At 42.8% G+C, this 26,303-nt stretch overlaps 1 protein-coding gene across 7 annotated transcripts; it reads right to left on the bottom strand.

Moving 5' to 3' along the window:
- Positions 1 to 4,933: 4,933 nt before the first annotated feature.
- Positions 4,934 to 24,551, bottom strand: LOC109899027 (ras-related protein Rap-1A-like). Of its 7 annotated transcripts, none has more exons than XM_020494076.2 (8): positions 24,289 to 24,551; positions 17,120 to 17,208; positions 16,487 to 16,555; positions 16,294 to 16,350; positions 15,954 to 16,094; positions 7,514 to 7,657; positions 7,267 to 7,390; positions 4,934 to 5,766 (listed from the first exon to the last, which is right to left on the bottom strand). In XM_020494076.2, exons 2-7 carry the CDS (start codon positions 17,174 to 17,176, stop codon positions 7,301 to 7,303), a joined length of 558 nt encoding a protein of 185 aa, XP_020349665.1. In that variant the 5' UTR covers positions 17,177 to 17,208; positions 24,289 to 24,551; the 3' UTR covers positions 4,934 to 5,766; positions 7,267 to 7,300. The 7 variants fall into 7 exon arrangements, with proteins under 7 accessions (XP_020349665.1, XP_020349694.1, XP_020349686.1 ...); XM_020494105.2 differs by having other exon boundaries at positions 7,259 to 7,298; positions 24,289 to 24,486; XM_020494097.2 differs by having other exon boundaries at positions 7,267 to 7,298; positions 24,289 to 24,484.
- Between the last annotated feature and the right edge of the window lie 1,752 nt (positions 24,552 to 26,303).

The raw sequence follows: 26,303 nt of genomic DNA on the forward strand, positions 1-26,303 counted from the left end.
TTCAGAAAGTATTCCTACCTCTTGATTTATTCCACATTTTGTTGTGTTACAGCCTGGATTTCTCACCCATCTACACACAATACCTCATAATGACAAAGTGAAAACATGTTTTTAGACATGTTTTAAAAATGATTTGAAAATGAAATACAGAAATATCTCATTTACATAAGTATTCACACCCTTGAGTCAGTACTTTGTAGCAGCACCTTCGACATGGATTTCAGCTGTGAGTTTCTGTGTAAATATCTAAGAGGTCTCCACACCTGGATTAGGCAACATTTGCCCATTATTATTTTCAAAATTCTTCAAGCTCTGTCAAATTTGTTGTTGATCTTTGCTAGTCAACCATTTTCAGGTCTTGCCTGAGTAGATTTAAGTTGTAAGTGTAACTCGGCCACTCAGGAACATTCACTGTCTTCTTGGTAAGCAACTCCAGTGTATATTTGGCATTGTGTTTTAGGTTATTGTCCTGCTGAAAGGGGAATTCATCTCCCAGTGTCTGGTGGAAAGCAGACCAAACCAGGTTTTCCTCAAAGATTTTGCTTGTGCTTAGCGCTCCATTTTGTGGTTGCTTCCCCAGAACATGATGCAGCCACCACTATGCTTGAAAATATAGAGAGTGGTACTAAGTAATTGGGATTAATATTTACTGAGAAAAATTCATGTTTATCCTGAGAGTCCCGTGAAACACCGCAAAAATCGGAAGTACCCTATTTAAGCATTTAAAACCAAGATATGGTCACTATGCCAGGGTTCTCCCACTATACTGACCTAAAGATTTCACATGTGAAACTGATATAGTTTTTATTATTTTTATTTCACCTTTATTTAAGCAGGTAGGCCAGTTGAGAAAAAGTTATCATTTACAGCTGCGACCTGGCCAAGATAAAGCAAAAAAACAGAGTTACACATGGGATAAACAAACGTACAGTCAATAACACAATAGAAAAATCTGTATACAGTGTGTGCAATTGAAGTAAGGAGGTAAGGCAATAAATAGGCCATAGTGACAAATTAATTACAATTGACCAATTTACACTGGAGTGATAGATGTGCAGATGAGGATGTGCAAGTAGAAATACTGGTGTGCAAAAGAGCAGAAAAACAAAAACAAATATGGGGATGAGGGAGCTATTTTGGTTGGATGGGCTATTTACAGATGGGCTGTGTACAGCTGCAGCGATAGATAAGCTGCTCTGACAGCTGACGCTTAAAGTTAGTGAGGGAGTTATAAGTCTCCAACTTCAGTGATTTTTTGCAATTTGTTCCAGTCATTGGCAGCAGAGAACTGGAAGGAAAGGCGGCCAAAAGAGGAGTTGGCTTTGGGGATGACCAGTGATGATTGAGTTACTTTGATCGGCAATTAGATTTTTGTGAATTGCAAAACAGGCCGTTCATAAATTCAGAGCGTTATCATGTTCCTAAAGTAATTCAGAGCGTTATCATGTTCCTAAAGTAATTCAGAGCATTATCATGTTCCTAAAGTAATTCAGAGCGTTATCATGTTCCTAATGTAATTCAGAGCATTATCATGTTCCTAAAGTAATTCAGAGCGTTATCTTGTTCCTAAAGTAATTCAGAGCGTTATCATGTTCCTAAAGTAATTCAGAGCGTTATCTTGTTCCTAAAGTAATTCAGAGCGTTATCATGTTCCTAAAGTAATTCAGAGCGTTATCATGTTCCTAAAGTAATTCAGAGCGTTATCGTGTTCCTAAAGTAATTCAGAGCGTTATCGTGTTCCTAAAGTAATTCAGAGCGTTATCGTGTTCCTAAAGTAATTCAGAGCGTTATCGTGTTCCTAAAGTAATTCAGAGCGTTATCTTGTTCCTAAAGTAATTCAGAGCGTTATCATGTTCCTAAAGTAATTCAGAGCGTTATCATGTTCCTAAAGTAATTCAGAGCGTTATCATGTTCCTAAAGTAATTCAGAGCGTTATCATGTTCCTAAAGTAATTCAGCGCGTTATGTTCCTAAAGTAATTCAGAGCGTTATCATGTTCCTAAAGTAATTCAGAGCGTTATCATGTTCCTAAAGTAATTCAGAGCGTTATCATGTTCCTAAAGTAATTCAGAGCGTTATCATGTTCCTAAAGTAATTCAGAGCGTTATCATGTTCCTAAAGTAATTCAGAGCATTTCAGCAGTAGGCCTAGGCCATCTTGACACAGAGTGAGCTCAGGATGCACAGAGTCCACCCTGAGTAGGCTATAGTGCAGCCTGGTCTCATAGACTAGACATAACATAGTACATTTTGACCTACAGGAAAAGGAGGGCCGAACAAGCCCCCATTAACATCAACGGGGCTGTAGTAGAGCAGTTCGAGAGTTTCAAGTTCCTTGGTGCCCACATCACCAACAAACTATCATGGTCCAAACACACCAAGACAGTCGTGAAGAGGGCACAACAAAACCTTTTCCCCCTCAGGAGACTGAAAAGATTTGGAATAGGTCCCCAGATCCTCAAAAAGTTATACAGCTGCACCATGTGGAGCATCCTGATCAGTTCCATCGCCGCCTGGTATGGCAACTGCTCGGCATAAGGCGCTACAGAGGGTAGTGCGTACGGCCCAGTAAATCACCGGGGCCAAGCTCCTGCCATCCAGGACCTACAGTATATACTAGGCGGTGTCAGAGGAAGGCCCTAAAAATTGTCAAAGACTCCAGTAACCCAAGTCATAGACTGTTCTCTCTGCTACCGCACAGCAAGCGGTACCAGAGTGCCAAGTCTAAGTTCAAAAGGCTCCTTAACAGTTTCTACCCCCAAGCCATAAGACTGGTGAACAATTAATCAAATGGCCACCCAGACTATTTACATTGACACCCTCCCTCCTTAGTTTTTACACCTCTGCTACTCACTGTTTATTATCTATGCGTAGTCACTTTACCCCTACCTACATGTACAAATTACCTAGAGTAATCTGTATCCCTGGACATTGACTCGGTACCGGTACCCCCTGTATATAGCCTCGTTATCATTTTATTGTGTTATTTTTTTATTTACATTTTTACTTTAGTTTATTTAGTAAATATTTTCTTAACTCTATTTCTTGAACTGCATCGTTGGTTAAGAGCTTGTAAGCATTTCACGGTAAGGTGGTGACGAAGTAATACCTGTTGTATTTGGCACATGTGACCAATATGATTTGATCGGTAAATCTAAAATGACTATAATATGTGATGTTTGGTACGGTTACATAAGGCAGGTTACTTGATGCAAAAACAAAGGGCAGATGCTTGGTGGAGGAGGATAGGTAGGCATATCATGAGATTGTCTAGCAACCCGAAGGTTGTGTGTTTGAATCTCATCACAGACAACTTTAGAATTTTTGTTAATTAGCTACGTTTCAACTACACTGAACAAAAATATAAACACAACATGTGAAGTGTTGGTCCCATGTTTCATGAACTGAAATAAAAGATCCCTGAAATGTTGCATATGCACAAAGAGCTTATGGTAGGTGTATAATGCGAATGTCTAGCAACCCAAACGTTGTGTGTTTGAATCTCATCACGGACAACTTTAGAATTTGAGCTAATTAGCTACTTTTCAACTACACTGAACAAAAATATTACACAACAAATCTGGGTTTGGCAGATCCTAGGAGAACGCTACCTGCCCCAATGCATAGTGGCAAGTTTGGTGGAGGAGGAATAATGGTCTGGGGCTGTTTTTCATGGTTCGGACCTGGCCCCTTAGTTCAAGTGAAGGGAAATATTAACGCTACAGCAGACATTCTAGATGATTCTGTGCTTCCTACTTTGTGGCAACAGTTTGGGGAAGGCCTTTCCTGATTCAGCATGACAATGCCCCCGTGCACAAAGCGAGGTCCATACAGAAATGGTTTGTCGAGAAGTGTGGAAGAAGTTGACTGCCTGCACAGAGCCCTGACCTCAACCCCATCAAACACCTTTGGGATGAATTAGAACACCGACTGCGAGCCAGGCCTGATCTCCCAACATCAGTGCCCGACCACACTAATGTTCGTGGCTGGATGGAAGCAAGTCCCAGCAGCAATGTTCCAACATCTGAGTAGAAAGCCTTCCCAGAAGAGTGGAGGCTCTTATAGCAGCAAAGGGGGGAACCAACTCTATATTAATACTCATGAATTTGGAATGAGATGGTCGACGAGCAGTGTATGTAAAAATGGTGTGTTTCAATGTTTTGTAGTAAAAACAAGAAGAAGCTGTTTCGAATGACATCGGTGTGCATCTTATGATTTTAACCAGTTATGAGTAGACATTGCCTACTAATTGTTTAACAATGTCATTGGAAAGAAATACTTCTCCCTCCTTTTTTACTACAAACATAGAAACATGCCATTTTCCCATGATGTTGGGCTGGTGCTGAAGATGAATATGAAGTTGAAATATGGCACTTTAAAACAGTATTATTGCACACAGCGTGTCCATGCAACTTATGTGACTTGTTAAGCAAATGTTTAGGCTTCCCATAAGAAATGGGTTGAATACTTATTGACTCAAGACATTTCAACTTTTCATTTTTAAATCATTTGTAAACATTTTTTTTTTTAAACAATCCCAGTGACAAAAATCTCAAATGTAATCCATTTTAAATTCAGGCTGTAACACTAAATGTGGAAAAAGTCAAGGGGTGTGAATACTTGGTGAATACTTTTCTGAAGGCGCTAACAGGCCAATAACAGGCCCTTTTACACCCACAGTACCCCCTGGTGGTTGTTGCAGACACAGGATTTGCAGAGCAAATTGGGGGAGCAATTAAGTGAGATTAAGCCATATAGCTTTGTATTGAACTGCCACTGTGCAACTGTTTGCTGATCGTTAGTGGTGGAACAACATTCCACTTAGTTTGTACACATCCGATTTAACCCCGTGATTATCATAGAGTTGGTTTTACATGACACTGTATGATTATTAAGTCAGATGTGTTCAATCCACAAAATACAATGACCAAAATAATTTAAATGTACTAAATTTAATAATCCATAAAAGCTGGAACATCATTTGACAAAAACACAAGAAGCATTATTAAAGTTGGTTTAGTATATATTTCAGCTTCAAGAGACAGAAATCAATCCCCCCCCATATTTCTTCTATAAAATACCTTTTTTCAAGCATTATTATGCAAAAAATGGCATTAGAATATATTACGGGAACTATGAAATCCCAGTGACTGAGTATAAAATTAAGTCACAGAGATATTTGCAGAAGAGAAAGTCCATGGAGTTAAGCGAAACCAAAAAACGTATGGTTCACCATTGACATGACTGGCACGAGGAAATGTGTGTATGGCTATAAAGAAGTTGTTACTTCCACTTGAACGTTCTTACTACACTTAATACCAGATGTGATCATGCTGTCTGCAGATATTCATACTCACACAACTAAAGTCAACTTCCATGTCTTCAAATACGATATATTGCAAAGATGTAAAATACTGAAGTATTTTTTTCCCTTTGTAGGTAATCGTTTTTAAACTCTCAAAAAAGGAGGGGGCTCTTGGTTGGCCAGACCATTGACATTTCCATTTCAGAGACTTTCAGAGAGTTTATGGTGGTTCACCATGTGGGAAATGAAGATTGTCCTTCAAGGCTCACTGATGTCAGATCAGAGAAGTCTGAGTGAGATAGACACCAGTCTTCTCTCTCCTTGTGTCCTGCCTTGATATCTTGATACTAGCGAATCAGCAGGCGGCTGTTTGTGTCGTCACCGTTTATGGCTGATGGGGGAGGCGGGGCTGTCAGAATGCTGGCACGGTCCAATCTGGGCAACAGTTCTTCATTACAGCATTCTATAGGTGGAGAGAGGATTAATGGAGTACATAAAACTTTCAATTTCATTCAAGGAAATGTCCTATACTATATCACCTAGCAATTGATATTTATCTGCCCTATATAGAATCACTGGTCACCTTAATAATGGAACACTAGTCACTTTAATAAATGTTTACATACTGCTTTACTCATTTCATATGTATATACTTTATTCTATTCTACTATATTTTTGTCAATGCCACTCCCGACATTGCTCATCCTAATATTTATATACCTCTTAATTCCAATCTTTTACTTTTATATTTGTGTGTATTGTTAGATACTACAGTACTGTTGAAGCTAGGAACACAAGCATTTCACTACACCAGCAATAAAATCAGCTAAGTGTGTGTGACCAATAAAATGTGATTTGATTTGAAGTGCTGCCCTCTCCTGGCCTGTTGGTGCAGTGCATATTTCTGATTTTCATTCAAATCTAGTTTTACATGCACCGAACACAACAGGTGTAGACTTTACAGTGAAATGCTTAGTTACCTGCCCTTTCCCAACAATGCAGAGTTAAAAAGTGAGAAAAAAAAGTGCTAAATAAAAAAAGGAAATAACAATAACGAGGCTATATAGTCCATTAGGCGTGGAGGCAAGGCAAGCTTGGTAAAGAAGCTGGGCTAGGTGTTAGTGAGTAGAGGGACATGAAGACAACTGCCCTATGCGTTCAGAACTGAAGGGACCAGAGAGGAACAGGAAATATGGCAGATGTTCCCCAAGCCCATCAGAGACATTACCATATTGCTCACTCCAATCCAATTCCACCAGACTTAAACACCTACGGGTAGGTATGGATAACTGTATTTTTATTATTTTTTCAGACCAGCCTGAGAGCTATGGGCCTGACACTGCCCTCCCAGCTCTGCTGTTCTACCCCAGCCTGGCAGCTCCTGTAGTCTGAACAGTGGGTCTGTAATCCCGTTAGTGCCAGTCCAGTGCTCTTGGCGGCGTGGCCGGCCGAGGACAGAGGGGACAGACACTGCCTGGGGGCTGCTGGACTGGCTGGGACCCCTCACTGTGGGACTGAACAACAGATGAAACACAGTCTACAGTTACTGTAGCATAGTCCCAGACCTTTCTGCTTTGACGGCTACCCTACAAACTGGATAAAGACTGAGCACTATGGACATGAGTATGTACAGTCATGTGGACACTGTCACACCAGGCTACCAGCAGATGTAGCCGTTTCCTTCCAGCTCTAATGACAGGGAGCAGTCAACTCTCCATGAATGCTCTCAAGCCATATCAACTCCATCAATGACAAGACAATTTACTGCCAGAGTTGCATTTGCAGCCATTCAAATCAGTAATAAAGCTTGTATAAACTACTGATCAAACAAATCCCAAATTGTGTGTCCGTATTGTGAGTTGAGAAGGGGTTTGTGCTCCTTCTAGTAAGGCCGGAGGCCGAGCAGCAAGGCTAGAGGTGTACCAGTCAGGGTATTAGAGGAGCATATTAGTTACCTACTCACCTGGCTCAGAGCTGCTGCAGGGTGGAGGGGACCTTTAGAGCAGGACACAGTTTGATTTCTTTTTCGCCTTCTTCTTTTCAACAGGCGTTTTACTATTTATCTGTCTGACCAAGTCGTAGAAGATCTGCAGGGCAATACCATTGTTTTGTGCTTTGACACATTAAAAAGCCCAAACTAGCCGTATAAATCCAGTCTATAAGCATCATCATTTGAATCATTGGTCAGCAGTTTGATTATTAGTACTCACGTCGAGGACGTTGATCTTTGACTTTGCGGAGGACTCTAAAAAGGCACAGTGGTTCCACTGTCTGGCCAAGTTCTGACCCTGCTCCTTGCCCACCACCCGCTCATCCTCCAGGTCACACTTATTACCCACCAGGATCATCGGCACCTGGGAGAGGAGAGAACAGGGATGAGACAGAGACACAGAGAGAGAAGAGAACAGGGGATAACATCAAAATGTTACTGAAGCATTTCACTGGGACCAGATGAAAAACACATGGATGGATGAGTGAGTGAGAGAGTGAGAGAGACCGAGAGAGAGACACCGAGAGAGAGAGAGTCTCTTTCAGACACATCCTGACAGGTTGTTCTGGCTGTCTAGGGAGGGAGGTAAAAGTGGAAACTATGACAACCCCGCAGGATAGAAATCAGCTTCCTGCCTGCTTCTCTGTGTTTACATTGCATTCCATGCTCCAGCTGCTCCATAGAATGATACCATGGATGGATGTATATATATATATACATATGTATGTAAATAACGGTTTGGGTCTCAAGGTGCCTCCCTTTCAGATGATTAAGCATTGCACCTGTACTACCACTACTGTACCTCATTTTCACCTCGCAAAGTTGGCATTTCCTTCTCATTTAACTTCTCAAAATGTTGCCATACAGGACTTCACTGCTGTCGCTTGCCTTTCTCTGACATTTGTCCAACTGCTAATGATGATGATGTAGTAGGAGTCAATTCTAAAATAATGGATTTCTCGACTCCTTGCACGTCGACTCCCAGTGTCGACTCCCATTTGTGTGTCAAGATGACTCCTAATATTCAGTATTTTTGGAATGGAGGAGATTATGTTCTTTGAAGTACAGCAACTAAACACTTGCATCTTTCATAGCGAGCTAGTGAGGAACGGTATAGGCAGTTCGGCCACTAGGCAGGCAGACAAAGGCCTAGTGCACGGTTCTATCAGCAATCAAAGGCTGTACCTCACAATTCCTTGGCTTGGAATGTCTCGCAACTTCAGTAAAGCTGGGGCTGTCATCAATGAACAGTCTAGGTTACTGAGATGAGGGAGATGCAACACTTGGCTGTCACCCAGTCACACACAGTATCTGCGCATGTGCACGGGTTCGCTTCATGCTGTTCACAGCCTGGTAGCCAGGGCACCAAAACAGTGGAGAAGTTGAGCCTCGCGCTTTAACGCTCTTAGCTGTTTTGGAAACTGACCCACTGTTTACTTTCTGCATCTACGTAAAAAATAACTATAATTGGTTAGGGATTTTTCTTAACACTAAGAATCCCAATTTTGTTTAAACCTTCACACCTCTACTAGAAAGAGGAGCTCTGCGTAGAAGTTGCTATATATATATAAGCATAGGTCTAGGTTCAGTTTTTCCTTCCCAGATCCTAACTTTAAGCATTAGAGGAGCAGTTGTTGCAGGAATGCAAGAACAGCGTTTGGGGGCAACTTCACCCTACTCAGGGTGGTATAAAGTGCCCTCTCTCACAGGGCTGTAGGCCAGACAACAGGAAGCAGATGTTTGGACTTGCCCTATATAGAGGTAGCGTTGAAGTTTCAAATCCAAACAAACCCTCAGACTGGGCTGTTGAGCGACGGTTTCCCTAGAGTCCGAGTGGAATCTAAGGTACGCATTTCCAGGCTAACAAATGCCAGAGGGGGAGGAATGTAGCTGTAGAATGTCCCCAGTCAGCAGCATAGAGACAGGCACTTTAAGCTGCCCGTGTCCAAGAGCCACACCTAGACGTACACATGGAGAAATCACAAGTCAGGCATGAACCTACTGCTCCAGCTGAACAGACGAGGGCTTAGACAGCAGGAGTCACAAGATCTCTTGCATTAGTAAGTATTGTGACCAAAGGAAATAGAAATGTAGTGGCCAGGTCTGCACTGGTCAATTATTTACTGATTAAAGCAATTGCATTTTGATAAATCGCATGGTTATATTGTATCACATTTAGCCTTTAACAAATCCTACCAAGACTCCTCAAAGCTTATTATAGTGGGACATCTAAGCACCTATTTCAGAGCCTTGCTGTGTTCTGTTTTGTAGCTTGTGTCTTCTCTGTGGACAAAGTGTCTGTAATAGAGTATGGCTAGACCATGAGCCCTCAGTGTCTCCACATTCTCCAACCCTGTGGTAGTAAATGGTGTGTGGCATTCCCATCAAGCACTTGGAGCAGCACTGAACTCACTATGCCCAAACTCAACCAAGAATCCATCGGGAGAGAGAGCGAGAGAAAAAACACAGAAAGCATTTCCGTTGGTCATGCATTCCTGCAAGTGGCAATGAAAGATTAAACAGGCTAAAAAGCATTAATGCAACTGAAAGCAATAAACAACATACCTGATAGAACAGCCTGAGGCATTAATATTAGTCAGAAACATTTATTGCGGTTTCCCCCCCAAAAGTCAAATTGACTACAAAGTGTAAATAGGATAATTTTGGTCAGGCATCAGTCTCTTCCAAAGCAGAGGTTTGTAAGTGAGACTTACTTGAGGGCTGGGTTTTGATTTCAACAATGCTCACTTTCCCACTGACACAGGATACACAACTCGATCCAATCCAACCATAGAACACACAGACAGTGAAACAGACTTGGTCCCAGTTTTCCAATGGAACTTAGGCTTGTAAAGGTTTTAACCATGCATCTTTCCTACAATGGCCGAAGATGTAACTTGCTTTTCCCAAAAGCTCAGGGAGAGAACTGTCGCTAAGTGCGTTGTTGGAGCATGTGTTGATACTAGGCTCGGGGGGGAAAAAAAGACAGGGCTTCTCTCAGATCAGCTTTCTCAATTCAAATCTTACCTTAACCTTAGAATTATTTTACAAAATCTGACGATGGATATATTACCACCAATATGGCTGCAAATATTGAGGCAGCTTATTCTAAAGCTTACCCAACCAGAATGCAAGACATCACCGATTTGACCAGAAATACAACGTAGACATTGTTAATGTTGTAAATGACTATTATAGCTAGAAACGACTCATTATTAGGCCCACTTTCATCAACCATCACTCCTGTGTTCCAATGGCATGTTGTGTTAGCTAATCCAAATTCATCATTTAAAAAGGCTAATTGATCATTAGAAAACATTTTTTCAATTATGTTAGCACAGCTGAAAACTGTTGTGCTAATTAAAGAAACAATATAACTGGCCTCCATTAGGCTAGTTGAGTATCTGGAGCATCAGCATTTGTGGGTTAGATTACAGGCTCAAAATGGCCAGAAACAAAGACATTCTTCTGAAACACAGCCTATTCTTGTTCTGAGAATTGAAGGCTATTCCATGTGAGAAATTGCCAAGAAACTGAAGATCCTGTACAATGCTGTGTACTACTCCCTTCACAGAACAATGCAAAATGCTCTAACCAGAATATAAAGAGTGGGAGGCCCCGGTGCAAAACTGAGCAAGAGGACAAGTACATTAGTGTCTAGTTGGAGAAACAGACACCTCACAAGTCCTCAACTGGCAGCTTCATTAAATAGTACCCGCAAAACACCCGTCTCAATGTCAACAGTGAAGAGGAGACTCCGGGATGCTGACCTTCAAGGTAAAGTTGCAAAGAAAAAGACATCTCAGACTGACTACAAAGTTGACTATTGGCCAACTTAATTCTAAAGCTATAGGAGGTCATAGAGATGGATAAACAATGAAATTCCATGTTTAGCAGAGATCTCCTGTGTATAAAGTGACGCAGGAGGGCAAAAAAAAGCATCTAATGACACCTATGAAATCAAATTGGTCACATGGTTAGCAGATGTTATGCGAGTGTAGCGAAATGCTTGTGCTTCTAGTTCCGACAGTGCATTAATATCTAACATTTAATCTAACAACTATCTAATACTCACACATCTAAAACGGGTGAATGAGAATATGTACATGTAAGTATATGGATGGGCGATGGCCGAGCGGCATAGACAAGGTGCAACAGATGGTATAAAAAGTCGGAAGTTTACATACACTTAGGTTGGAGTCAATAAAATTAGTTTTTCAACCTACCACAAATTTCTTGTTAATTAACAAACTATAGTTTTGGCAAGTCAGTTAGGACATCTACTTTGTGCATGACACAAGTCATTTTTCCAACAATTGTTTACAGACAGATTATTTTACGTATAATTCACTGTATCACAATTCCAGTGGGTTAGAAGTTTACATACACTAAGTTGACTGTGCCTTTAAACAGCTTGGAACATTCCAGAAAATGATGTCATGGCTTTAGAAGCTTCTGATAATTGACATCATTTGAGTCAATTGGTGGTGTGCCTGTGGATGTATTTCAAGGCCTACTTTCAAACCCAGTGCCTCTTTGCTTGACATCATTGGAAAAATCCAAATAAAATCAGCAAAGACTTCAAAAGAAAACAAAATGTAGACCTCAACAAGTCTGGTTAATCCTTGGGAGCAATTTCCAAACGCCTGAAGGTACCACGTTCATCTGTACAAACATTAGTATGCAAGTATGAAGGCCATGGGACCACGCAGCCGTCATACCGCTCAGGAAGGAGAGATGAACGAACTTTGGTGAGAAAAGTGCAAATCAATCCCAGAACAGGAGCAAAGGACCTTGTGAAGATGCTGGAGGAAACCAGTACATAAGTATATATATCCACAGTAAAACGGGACCTATATCGACATAACTTGAAAGGCCGCTCAGCAAGGATGAAGCCACTGCTCCAAAACCCCCATTTAAAAAAGCCAGACTACAGTTTGCAACTGCACATGGGGACAAAGATTGCACTTTTTGGAGAAATCTCCTCTGGTCTGATGAAACAAAAATAGAACTGTTTGGCCAAAATGAACATCGTTATCTTTGGAGGAAAAATGGGGAGGCTTGCAAGCCGAAGAACACCATCCCAACCGTGAAGCACAGGGGTGGCAGCATCATGTTGTGGGGGTGATTTGCTGCAGGAGGGACTGGTGCACTTCACAAAATACATGGCATCATGAGGATTCAGCCTTGACCTGAATCCTAAAGAAAATGTGTGGGCAGAACTGAAAAAGTGTGTGCGAGCAAGGAGGCCTACAAACTTGACTCAGTTACACCAGCTCTGTCTGGAGGAATGGGCCAAAATTCACCCAACTTGTTGTGGGAAGCTTGTGGAAGGCTACCCGAAACATTTTCCACAAGTTAAACAATTTAAAGGCAATGCTACCAAATACTAATTGAGTGTATGCTGTTGCGCCTTCTTCACCACACTGGCTGTGTTAGTGGACCATTTCAGTTTGTCTGTGATGTGTAAACGAGGAACTTAAAACTTTCCCCACTGCTGTCCCTTCAATGTGGATAGGGGGGTGCTCCCTCTGCTGTTTCCTGAAGTCCACGATCATCTCCTTTGTTTTGTTGATGTTGAGTGAGAGGTTGTTTTTCTGACACCACACTCCAAATGCCCTCACCTCCGCCCTGAAGGCTGTCTCGTCGTTGTTGGTAATCAAGCCTTCTACTGTTGTATCGTCTACAAACTTGATGGAGGTGTGCATGGCCACGCAGTCATGGGTGAACAGGGAGTACAGGAGGGGGCTGAGCACGCACCCTTGTGGGGCCCGAGCACGCACCCTTGTGGGGCCCCAGTGTTGAGGGTCAGTGAAGTGGAGATGTTGTTTCCTACCTTCACTGTAGACAATGAACAGCATTCTTACATAGGTATTCCTCTTGTCCAGATGAGATAGGGCAGTGTGATGGCGATTGCGTCAGGTCGTCTTTGAGGACACGGCTCGGGATGCCGTCTGGGCCAACAGCCTTGCGAGGGTTAACACGTTTAAAATGTTTTACTCACGTCCGCCATGGAGAGAGAGGGGGGGGGGGGGAGCAGTCCTTGTTAGCGGGCCGCGACAGTGGCACAGCATTATCCTCAAAGCGGGCAAGAATGTGTTTAGTTTGGAAGCGTGACGTCGGTGTCCGTGACGTGGTTGGATTTCTTTTTGTAGTCCATAATTTCCAGTAAACCCTGTCACATGCGTCTTGTAGAATGTAGCTGTTCTACGAGTGGTCTGAAGCAGGTGTTAGATTATGAGCGTTTTCAGGTACAACGTTAAAGAGCGACTGCCTTAAAAAAAATTAAAAAATCCCTTTTAAAAAATGCCCATGTGGCATCGATACAAGTTTGAAACAGCCATTTGTGTAAATGTTGACTAGAAAATGTAAATAGGACAATTGGTCATAAAGCCAGTCTCATCTAAAACTGAGTTTGGAACATCCATGCATCACAACGGGTAAATGAAGGTTGGGTTTTGATTTGACGATGTCCATTTGTCCACTAACATGGGGCGAACAGCTGCTGTGAGAGCTCTCAATTCAGTAGCATAGACAGTGAGACAGACCTGCCCAGTCGCACATTTTTTTACTTGAGAAACACAGCACCAAACACCTCAGATATAATAGTGCACAACTAAAACAGTAAACTTCCTTGTCAAAATTACAGATTTCTTGAGTCATCTTAGATTCATTCTGGAGGATTTTGAGGAAGTGAATAAGGCGTCCAGTATCATATAGAGGACAATCCAAATGGGAATCGATCAGCAAACACACCAAGACTGAAATCAGTTTTTTTTCTAATGAGCAACAGAAAAACTACGTGCCAATCAGCGTGTTCATTGGCTCTTTAATAATGCCGTTTCCCAAAACGATCTCGGAGATTTAACGATGCAGAGATTCTAGCGATGAACTTCGTCTTAAGACGTTTTAGAGAAACTGGACCCTGCCCAGCGGATTGGAGTTTTTTTTTTTTACTTGATAAATACTGCACCAAACACTTTAGGTAAATGTACATTTGTGAGAATAAAACCATGTCAAAAATGTAAATTTATTACAGATTCCTTGAGTTATGTTGGATTAATTCTGACTAGATTGAGGAAGAGATACTGGCTTTGTTCCTATGGTCTCATGGGGGACAAACATCAGTAACTGCCACATCGAACAACCCCCCCCCCCAAGGACAGACCACATGGAACAGCAAGCCAGGGGGGAAACAAAGCCTCGGGCCAGACCACACACGGAACAACAAGCCAGGGGGGAAACAAAGCCTCGGGCCAGACCACACACGGAACAACAAGCCAGGGGGGAAACAAAGCCTCGGGCCAGACCACACACGGAACAACAAGCCAGGGGGGAAACAAAGCCTCGGGCCAGACCACACACGGAACAACAAGCCAGGGGGGAAACAAAGCCTCGGGCCAGACCACACACGGAACAACAAGCCAGGGGGGAAACAAAGCCTCGGGCCAGACCACACACGGAACAACAAGCCAGGGGGGAAACAAAGCCTCGGGCCAGACCACACACGGAACAACAAGCCAGGGGGGAAACAAAGCCTCGGGCCAGACCACACACGGAACAACAAGCCAGGGGGGAAACAAAGCCTCGGGCCAGACCACACACGGAACAACAAGCCAGGGGGGAAATAAAAGCCTCGGGCCAGAACACACACGGAACAACAAGCCAGGGGGGAAATAAAAGCCTCGGGCCAGACCACACACGGAACAACAAGCCAGGGGGGAAATAAAAGCCTCGGGCCAGACCACACACGGAACAACAAGCCAGGGGGGAAACAAAGCCTCGGGCCAGACCGCACGGAACAACAAGCCAGGGGGGAAACAAAGCCTCGGGCCAGACCACACGGAACAACAAGCCAGGGGGGAAACAAAGCCTCGGGCCAGACCACACGGAACAACAAGCCAGGGGGGAAACAAAGCCTCGGGCCAGACCACACACGGAACAACAAGCCAGGGGGGAAACAAAGCCTCGGGCCAGACCACACACGGAACAACAAGCCAGGGGGGAAACAAAGCCTCGGGCCAGACCACACACGGAACAGCAAGCCAGGGGGGAAACAAAGCCTCGGGCCAGACCACACGGAACAACAAGCCAGGGGGGAAACAAAGCCTCGGGCCAGACCACACGGAACAACAAGCCAGGGGGGAAACAAAGAGCAAAAGGCGATGAAAAGAGTCAATCACAACAAAGTCCAGGGGCCCTATTGGCACACACAAAGAAAGTTTAGTCCCGCCCCCAGAGAGAGAGAGGGAACAGGAAAGAGAGAGCTAGAGAGGAAAGGGATTCTACAGATCACCAAAAAAGGGCATCCTCCTCCTGAGAGAGTATCTGTCGAGGCCAGTTCTCTCACTATGCTACTCCAAACACAAGGAGGTAATACCAAGACATGGGACTGTGGTTAATGTGGAGGGGTTGCAATAATAATTGTATTATATTTCCTTTTCTCATTCTTGCTGTATGAGCTCAGTTGTGATTACACCGCAAAGACTAGTTCATGGGAAAATGTTATATCGTGCTGTGGCAACTATACTTGTTTGGTTTTAACTAGCGGCAGGAGTTTTTACCGATCATGTGGCCTGATTAGGAATAAAGCTGGGTCCTAGTTATAAACCAAGGGGGACACTGGGTGATATGCTACATCATCTCCTGTAGATACTCACATCTTCAGTGTCCTTGACTCTCAAGATCTGTTCCCTCAGGTCCTGCAGGTCGTTGAACGTGGACTGTGCTGTGATGGAGTATACCAGGGCAAAGCCCTGACCGTTCTTCATGTACAGATCTCTCATGGCAGTGAACTGCTCCTGTAGGACGGACAGACACACCATAAGCTCCGCTCTGTCATTACAGTTCAACACGTCTCTATCCTCCTCAAAGCCTCTTCATTTCACCATAAGTGATCCCCTTCTATAAATTAATTTAGCAGCTGCTGATAAAATTATCTAGTCTTGGTAGTTCTGAGAAATTATTAATAAAAACACAGACTGAGAAACATTCACTTACTGTGCCGGCTGTGTCAAGGATTTCAAGCATGCACTGCTGTCCATCTACCTCCACTTGCTGCAGAGGAGAAGAAAATACAATATTAGAGAAGGTACAGAGGAAGAAAAAGCACAACACAACATGTTTTTGACGCACAGACCAGCTGCTAGCAATCAAGTTACTCCTGGCCCTTCCTCCCTTACGGGACACATACCTTTCTGTAGGAGTCTTCTATTGTTGGGTCATACTTTTCCACAAAGATTCCCTGCACAAACTGGACTGTCTGTAAGAGAGGACACGGGCCACAAAAAGTCAGATCAACAAATCACAACCCATCACTAGCACAGGAATATGCAATCATGATGCTGTGGACCTTCAGGCCTGGCTTGTGCTTTTATTTATTTAACCAGGCAAGTCAGTTAAGAACAAATTCTTATTTACAATGACGGCCTGACCCCGGCCAAACCCGGATGGCGCTGGGCCAATTGTGCGCTGCCCTATGGGACTCCCAATCATGGCCGGATGTGGTACAGCCTAGATTTGAACCAAGGACTGTTGTGACGCCTCTTGCACTGAGATGCAGTGCCTTAGACCTCTGCGCCACTCGGGAGCTAGTTGTGCTAGTTGGTACACAAATAAAAGACAGACAGCTGGACTGAGCAGACAGACAGCTTTATGCTGTCACCCAGACTCACATCTGTTTAGCTATAGCACACAGTGGGTTTTCAAAGGACCATCGAGTTTAGTCTGCTTTATGCTTTCTTTTTTACCAAGGAAAATCTGGTATCGTCGTATCGCGGCAACAGTAGCAGGAACAGAGTGGTCAGGGCCAGAGTAAAATACTCACCAGAGCGGACTTGCCCACGCCTCCCGAGCCTAGCACCACTAGCTTGTATTCACGCATGGCGGGATCTCTTCACGGGACAGCCCAACAGTCTGCACAGACAAGAGAAAGAGACAGAAAAGTATTGTAAAACAAGAGTTTTCCCAGTAAGATCGTAGTCATTCCCGAATTTAGCATGGTTGGGACAAGTAGCAACATAACAAAGGGAACACCCATTAGTGGAGCTCCAGGGCGGAGATGGTAAGGAGTATATGACCCCAGATGACCCCACCCTTTAGCTAACACAAACCAGCTGTGGGTGTGAATGGATATGCTTGGGTTTTAGGCCGCCTGCTCCAATGACACAACCATCTGGCCGTTATGCATGCAGGCAGCACACCCTGTAAGATTCAGTTTATGAATACAGTAACTGAAATCCTCCTCGTGTCCTTCTTTTGACAGCACAAGCCCTCTAGGGCTAAACACTGAGGGGAGGGAAGCTCCTTGACCTTCAGCTCCCGACACCAGACAGTCTCATTGGATATGAGACCAATCAATCACTTAAGGAGAGACTAATCCTCCTCACCATACAGGAGGTACGGGTTTTTTTTTGGTGGGGGGGGAGCAAGGGAAAGCACACAAACAGACACACACACCAACGCTCTACTGAGAAGAAACAGTCTACCCGTCAGTGGAGTTTCTGTTCCACACATCGTAGTCCTCATGAGCCATGTGAAAACTGTAATCCTTTTAAAAGCAGAGGAGGACAGACTTAGCTATTAGGATTATTATCGCTGAGGCATGCTGAAGATGTAGGTTTAATGTCACTGGTAGCGTAATAAACGTTTCAGTTCAAATGATGTGTGAAAAACTGTCAACTACAACTACTTTCAAATAGATGTGACCAAATAAAATAAATTTAATTTGTCACATGCGCCAAATACAACAGGTGAAATGCTTACATGCCCTTAACCTACAATGCAGTTAAGAAAAATAAGTGTTAAGAAAATGTACTAACTAAATCACAGTAAAAAAACATCACAATAATGAGGCTATATACTGGGGGTACCGGTATCGAGTCAATGTGTGGGGGTAAAAGTTAGTCGAGGTAATATGTACATATACAGTGCCTTGCGAAAGTATTCGGCCCCCTTGAACTTTGCGACCTTTTGCCACATTTCAGGCTTCAAACGTAAAGATATAAAACTATTTTTTTGTGAAGAATCAACAACAAGTGGGACACAATCATGAAGTGGAACGACATTTATTGGATATTTCAAACTTTTTTAACAAATCAAAAACTGAAAAATTGGGCGTGCAAAATTATTCAGCCCCCTTAAGTTAATACTTTGTAGCGCCACCTTTTGCTGCGATTACAGCTGTAAGTCGCTTGGGGTATGTCTCTATCAGTTTTGCACATCGAGAGACTGAAATTTTTTCCCATTCCTCCTTGCAAAACAGCTCGAGCTCAGTGAGGTTGGATGGAGAGCATTTGTGAACAGCAGTTTTCAGTTCTTTCCACAGATTCTCGATTGGATTCAGGTCTGGACTTTGACTTGGCCATTCTAACACCTGGATATGTTTATTTTTGAACCATTCCATTGTAGATTTTGCTTTATGTTTTGGATCATTGTCTTGTTGGAAGACAAATCTCCGTCCCAGTCTCAGGTCTTTTGCAGACTCCATCAGGTTTTCTTCCAGAATGGTCCTGTATTTGGCTCCATCCATCTTCCCATCAATTTTAACCATCTTCCCTGTCCCTGCAGGCCCAAACCATGATGCTGCCACCACCATGTTTGACAGTGGGGATGGTGTGATCAAGGTGATGAGCTGTGTTGCTTTTACGCCAAACATAACGTTTTGCATTGTTGCCAAAAAGTTCAATTTTGGTTTCATCTGACCAGAGCACCTTCTTCCACATGTTTGGTGTGTCTCCCAGGTGCCTTGTGGCAAACTTTAAACAACACTTTTTATGGATATCTTTAAGAAATGGCTTTCTTCTTGCCACTCTTCCATAAAGGCCAGATTTGTGCAATATACGACTGATTGTTGTCCTATGGACAGAGTCTCCCACCTCAGCTGTAGATCTCTGCAGTTCATCCAGAGTGATCATGGGCCTCTTGGCTGCATCTCTGATCAGTCTTCTCCTTGTATGAGCTGAAAGTTTAGAGGGACGGCCAGGTCTTGGTAGATTTGCAGTGGTCTGATACTCCTTCCATTTCAATATTATCGCTTGCACAGTGCTCCTTGGGATGTTTAAAGCTTGGGAAATCTTTTTGTATCCAAATCCGGCTTTAAACTTCTTCACAACAGTATCTCGGACCTGCCTGGTGTGTTCCTTGTTCTTCATGATGCTCTCTGCGCTTTTAACGGACCTCTGAGACTATCACAGTGCAGGTGCATTTATACGGAGACTTGATTACACACAGGTGGATTGTATTTATCATCATTAGTCATTTAGGTCAACATTGGATCATTCAGAGATCCTCACTGAACTTCTGGAGAGTTTGCTGCACTGAAAGTAAAGGGCCTGAATAATTTTGCACGCCCAATTTTTCCGTTTTTGATCTGTTAAAAAAAGTTTGAAATATCCAATAAATGTCGTTCCACTTCATGATTGTGTCCCACTTGTTGTTGATTCTTCACAAAAAAATACAGTTTTATATCTTTATGTTTGAAGCCTGAAATGTGGCAAAAGGTCACAAAGTTCAAGGGGGCCGAATACTTTCGCAAGGCACTGTAGGTAGGTGTAAAGTCACTACGCATAGATAATCGTAAGAAAGTCTGCTATCGGTACTGATGCTTCCTGACTGCACTCCTAGCTTTCATACTGGGATGACCTACTGAAGTCCCTCAACAGCACACACGTGCACTGCAGGCCATGTAAGGACATCTATTTAACAACCTCAATCTCTCTCTCCCTCCCGCTCTACTCGTCCTCAATATATCTCATCACAAAACAAACAGCCTAAAGAGCACAGGAGGTTGGTGGCACCTTAATTGGGGAGGACTGGCTGGTGGTAATGACTGGAACGGAATAGGTGGAATGGTATCAAATACATCAAACACATGGTTTCCATGCAATTCACGCTGTCCCAGACATTATGAGCCGTCCCCCCCTCAGCATCCTCCACTGCTAAACAGTCTTTCCCCTCATAGTAACTAAGAAATAAGGAGAGTGAACCACGCACCACAAACATGCTGAAACCATGACATCACCAACATAGAACTCACTCTATGGACAGAGGTATGTCTCCATGTAAGACTTAAACTGGGAAGATAAATTGCACAGACAGACAGCATGTCTTAGCCATGTCACAAATTAGTCAAAACAGTATACAGATTATTGGTGGACACAATTAAAATGTTGTTAATAGCCACACTGTAGTAGTAGGTACTCTGACATGTAGCCTATACTTCAGCAGGCTATTTGGAGTGGGGGGGGGGATTCCCTAGGATGTTGCTGGTAATCCAGTGACAATGATAGTGAAGCTGTCACTGCGCCTGGCACCACACTGACTGGCAGGTTCCTCTATCTCTCCAGACCAGTAGAAACCACACTCCTATAATTTGAGGCACCACTTTACACTTACATAGCAAGTATCTGTTCATTACACTCCCCTATTACCCTCTGCTAGCAAAGCTAGCACTGAATACGGTTGGAGTCAGAAGAATTATGGTCAACCACTTGTTGTTCAGGAATTAATGGGGCTAAAGAATGGGCAAAATCTACACAAACTGATATTATTCAAATTGCCACGATAAGGTCACGTCTTCTATCATTACTCATTCAAACAACTCCACCCTGAAATCACTCTACTAAAATGTCAGGAAATTACAGAAAAATACCCCACACAGTCAGCATCAGCCAGAGAGACAAAAAAAAGGTTAGATGAGCAGAAAATCTATCCTATTATGAGAGTTTTTATTTGCACAAATCCATACTGGCCCTTTGTTTTTGACAAGAGAAGAGTCCCATGGTAATCCTGTGAAAAACAGGATTAGCATAAATTAACATTGAAACATTTGTCTGAAGCGTTAGCCCAGATGTCCTTCTCTGTCGTCTCGGCTACATTCTAATGTGGTGACTATCTTCTGGCTCACAGCAGGCCTAGAGGTTTTAGGGTTGATGATGAGGCTGAGGGCAACCTCCACTCTAAACTCTGGGCAAGTCATTCATTGAATTTAAACCAAAGAGGCAACAACTGTTGGTAGTAACCGTCGTGAGTTCAGAGAGGGTTTAAGCAAACTGCTGATGTAATCACTGACTGAAACTGCCAGTTGAAACTAGCACAACTCAAAAACCACATGGAAATTTGAGATATTTGTACATCACTGGTTAGAGGACAACATGCAGAACACAGTCAGCTACATTTAGATACAGGGATCCTCAAAACAGAGAGAGAAATTAAACACTGTTTTGTCATTCACTCATCGATTATCAAGTTGAAATCAATTGTTTGAGAGGAGGAGATGAGGATGCATGTCCTGTTAAAACTATCACAGCTCCGGCCTCCCGAGTGGCGCAGCAGTATAAGGAATTGCATCGCAGTGCTTGAGGTGTCACTACAGCAGACCCAGGATCGATCCCAGGCTGTGTCACAACCGGCCGTGACCAGGAGTCCCATAGGGCGGCGCACAATTGGCCCAGGGTCACCCGGGTTAACGGGGGGCTTTACTTGGCTCATCATGCGCTAACGACTCCTTGTGACGGGCCGGCGCCTGCAGGCTGAATTTGTCGTCAGTTGAACGTTGTTTCCTCTGACACATTGGTGCAGCTGGCTTCCGGGTTAAGCGGGCGGGTGACATCCACGGCTTCCGGGGATCACTGACTTGCTCAGGGGCAGGACGACAGAATTTTACCATGTCGGCTCAGGGATTTGATCAAGCAACCTTTCGGTTACAGGCCCAAAGCTATGAGGCTGGGATTAATGTGTTCATCACTGGTTAGAGGACAATTTGTAGAAGACAGCAATTTGATTCCAATGGGTCGCCATCACAGTAAATGTAATGGAAAACTTATGTTAATCACTTCCATTGATATGTTTGCCCTGTTCAGCATAATTTGGGACTGTAGCGCTAAACCTTCAGACCTCATAGCGGCAGTCGACAGCCTTTCTATAAATTAATTGGTACAGGCTAGTGCGTCAGCGGTGGAGCTCGAATGATTGCCCTCTGTCTCGTGGAAATAGTTGCAGTGATTAGCTGTATATAGTCAGCTAACTAGTTGGTCGTTTTGTCTTGTTTCTACCAATGTAATTCATAGCTAGTCTGTCAGGCAAGAAAGGTTGTGTGTAGAGTTAAATTATGGTTTGTCATGTTTGCTGGGTGGATATATTCATAGCTTATACATTGCCTCGTTTTGATATTACTTGACAGCTTAACTGTCGTGTTACGGTAGTAGATGCCCGCGCAGTATGATGAGTTGGATATTTGTTTACATAGCCATCAAACAAGTTGCTTGTTTTGTCCTGTTTCTACCAATGCAATTAATTGAGTGAGTGAGTGAGTGGGGGGGGGGGCTGTAACAGTATCATGAAACCCCTTATTAGGAAGAAAGTATGTGTATGGTTGAGAAAAAGGAAGGAAGGAAGAGAGAATGAGATGTTCCTGATTACAATTGTATCCTATTTGTTGCTCCTCTCCCATCTTGAAAAGTCTCAGTATTCAGTATACTGAGTATTATCAGTATTCAACAGCAGCAACCTAGAATTATATTGGGGTCTAAAGGGTCTAACACTATTCAAAGGCCACAATAACCTATATATGATTGGTTAGATGAGGACTTGTAGAAAGCTTATCTATATTTTGGAACGGTGAATGTTGGGAGTCTGCCATCATAGAAAAGGAAATTCATATTTTTCCTGTTAGTTAACTAAAACGAATCACATTGGCTGCTATTTAAGCGATAGTTTGATTGTGTGTGGCCAGCGACTTTTAGAGAGACCGCCCCAAATGATCAGTGCCGTGAGAATGAAAATTATAGCTAAATTCTAAGATCTGCGACCCCCTACGCGTATGGGATATGTGATTCCCCCCCAATTCGATGTGGTCAAAACGCCAGTTTGCGTAATGTAGTTAAACATACTGCCCACACAATGGAAAGTAGCATATACTATACATTTAATTATTTTATAATATCTAATGAATCTTTATTTAACATGATAGTAAATCAAGTAAACGTACAGATTTGTTCAATAATGACACATTTATCCCTAGTTTAACCATTTAGAGATGTTGAAATAATGCGCTCTAGAAAGAGTTTTCCATAGGGACCGTGCAGCAGCAGCCCATTCATTTGACTTGCCTACTGTAATCCCTGCCAGCGACACCCTCCTAGCTGTTTTACAGCAGCGAGTATCTTGGCTACATCAGGAGAACCAACAGACATCGACATGTCAACCTAAACAAAATTGTTATGCAGCTATGATCTGGCCTCTTGCAAGGTGGTCAGTTGACATCACATGAGCGGACAGACAGATAACTAACAAGTCAAGTACTACAGACTAACAATCAACACCTAACAAGGTAATTTCTCTAGCTAGCGAACAGTTGACGCAAGTCAAACTAACGGTACCTAACTATTTAGAATAAACTTGATTAACTCAAATTAGTACATAACGTTAGCTACACATACGGTACCTAAGCAAGCACACTTGTGTCGTAGCCTTCAAGTAGGTCTAAAACGAATTGAAAATACAAATGCCAGCTAAATGTTACCTAACTAGCTTAATAGCTTGCTAGTACGCTAATAGTTAGCAAACTGTTAGCGACTGATGATTGGTCGACGCTTCACGAGTTAACGTAGCTAACTGTAGTTCCGTGCATTCCTGTGCCTCTGTACACAATACAAAATATAAACTATAGTACACATCTTTGGATAAAGTTATTTTAAATAGCTAACAGACGTGGAATGTATCTTATCTAGTAACATATGTTTCCCACAACCCTATAGTTAGCTAGCTACTGACTGTTAGCTACCTGCCCTTCCGCCTGGCCTTGACTAAAATGGGAGTGCACTTACATACAGCTTCTAGTGGGCGTTTAAATTTCTCATCGCAGTAGCTAAATGCAGCATATTCACTAACAATGTGTCATGTTTTTCTTTCTAACTTACATAAAATTGTTGCACCGACATTTTTTACGCGGGTGGCTTTTTGACGGCCAAATAAAGTAAGCCTTTTCACTCTCACCGTTTCTCGCTCCACTCCGCCAGTCTGTATATCCAAAGACGTTGGATAAATGAAGATGGCTCACTCAGGCCATTTACCATAGGAAAAAATGTGTCAGTTCCTGTCTACTTAAAGGGGTGTCTCTTCCATAGAAACCAACGTTTACTTGGGTCATTGAAACAATAAATGAGAAAGTGGGATGTCTCGCTTCTTTTGCGTCTCTGATATCCCCGGTCCGGCCCGGTGCGCAGGAGACGTCCTTCCTAACTATTTATCTTATAATGAAAATGTGAAATGTTGCGCGTGTTCCGTTTGTGGTAGCAGTGGATGTGCCACATAAGGAACAAAAACTTTTTTTTAAATCATCAACATGGTCCATGACAGTCCCTGGCAAACCCAACCAGTATACTCGGCAAAAAGCATTTAAGCAAATATGTCAACTTTATTATCAAACCATCTCTGTTAGTTTGACTCTCCTTTGACTTCCTCCTCACAGACTGGGTCACGGCACCTATGTAACCGACTGTGTGAACAAAGCTAGTTTTGAACATTGACAATAGAGTCAAATTGATGCAAGAGTTATAGAGGCACACCCACACATTGTGTGCAGATGCATGTTAACGTTTTTGAGAGAATGGAGATGGCATGTGACAGCGGTGACTGACAAATTTCTTTCATGCTCCTCCAAGAACAGAAACATTTTTTTCCAACCGTTATTGGGCTGCATTTCCTTTTCAGATTTCCTGTAGCTGAGGACAGGTTTGTGTTTTGTGTAAATGAAGGGGGGGGGGGGGGGGGGGGATGCTCACATGAGTTAGTCTCCAACAACCCCTGGCAGTCAATTTTCACTGAAAAGAAAACTCTTTCAGGATATCTAGTGTATACTGCCCTCTAGAGGGTGACATGTTTTAGGTTTTATGGTTTTATGCCTTGAGAGTTCTCCAGGCTGAGATGGCAGTCTCTTGAATAACATAAGCAACACAACACCAAAGCAAATGGTGTAAAAAATACATGCTGAGGTTACCTAAGATCAAGTGGTATGGTGAGAGTATTGAAAACTTAGATGAAAAGCTAGAGGACGATCGCAGACTATATTGCCACTCCTATTTGTCATATCTTTAATCTGAGTCCTGGAGGGAAGCAAAAGTCATTCTGCTACCTAAGAATGGTTAAGCACCCTTTACTTTTGTTTGACCAGATACAATGCAATTTCACTGTAAACAAATTAACAACAGACTTTCAGCATGCTAATAAAGAAAGGGCACTCAACATGTACTGCACTGACACAAATGGCTGATGATTGGTTGAAAGAAATTGATAAGAAGATTGTGGGAGCTGTATTGTTAGATTTCAGTGAAGCCTTTGATATTGACCATAACCTGTTATTGAAAAAACGTACAGTATGTGTTATTGCTTTTCAACCTCTGCCATATCATGGATTCAGATCGATCTAATAGAACATAGTTTTCCTTAATGGAAGCTTCTCTAATGTTGAACATGTCAAGTGTGGTGTACTGCAGGGGAGCTCTCTTGGCCCTCGAATGTTCTCTATTTTTACTAATGACCTACCACTAGCCTTAAGTAAAGCCCGTATGTCTATGGATGCTGATTATTCGATATTGTACACATCAGCAACCACAGCTAGCGAAATCACTGCAACCCTAAACAAAGAGTTGCAGTCAGTCCCTGGGTGGCCAGTAATAAACTGGTCCTGGACATCTCTAAAACACTGTATTTGGTACAAAACATTCCCTAAGTTCTAGACCTCATCTGAATCTCATAATGAATAATGTGACTGTTGAGCAAGTTGAGGAGACTAAATTACTTGGTGTTACCTAGGAATGTAAACTGTCATGGTCAAAACATATTGGTTGTAAAGATGGATAGAAGTCTGTCCTTGATAAAGAGATGCTTTGCTTTTTTGACACCACACACCACAAATCAAGTTTTGCAGGCTCTAGTTTGATCTTATCCTGATTATTGCCTAGTCATATGGTTAGGTGCTGCAAAGAAAGACCTAGCAAACTGTTGCTGGC

This window comes from Oncorhynchus kisutch, linkage group LG1, assembly GCF_002021735.2.
Source record: "Oncorhynchus kisutch isolate 150728-3 linkage group LG1, Okis_V2, whole genome shotgun sequence".
Lineage (NCBI taxonomy): Eukaryota > Metazoa > Chordata > Actinopteri > Salmoniformes > Salmonidae > Oncorhynchus > Oncorhynchus kisutch.

Bases quoted from the DNA above. Each gene is read 5' to 3' on its own strand.
- LOC109899027 (XM_020494076.2), bottom strand. From the start codon at position 17,176: ATGCGTGAATACAAGCTAGTGGTGCTAGGCTCGGGAGGCGTGGGCAAG. The intron at 7,658-15,953 runs GTGAGTATCTAC...CTCCTCTCCCAG, and splicing joins GAGTCAAGGACACTGAAGAT to GTGCCGATGATCCTGGTGGG. The intron at 7,391-7,513 runs GTGAGTACTAAT...ATTGCCCTGCAG, and splicing joins CAAAGATCAACGTCCTCGAC to ATCTTCTACGACTTGGTCAG.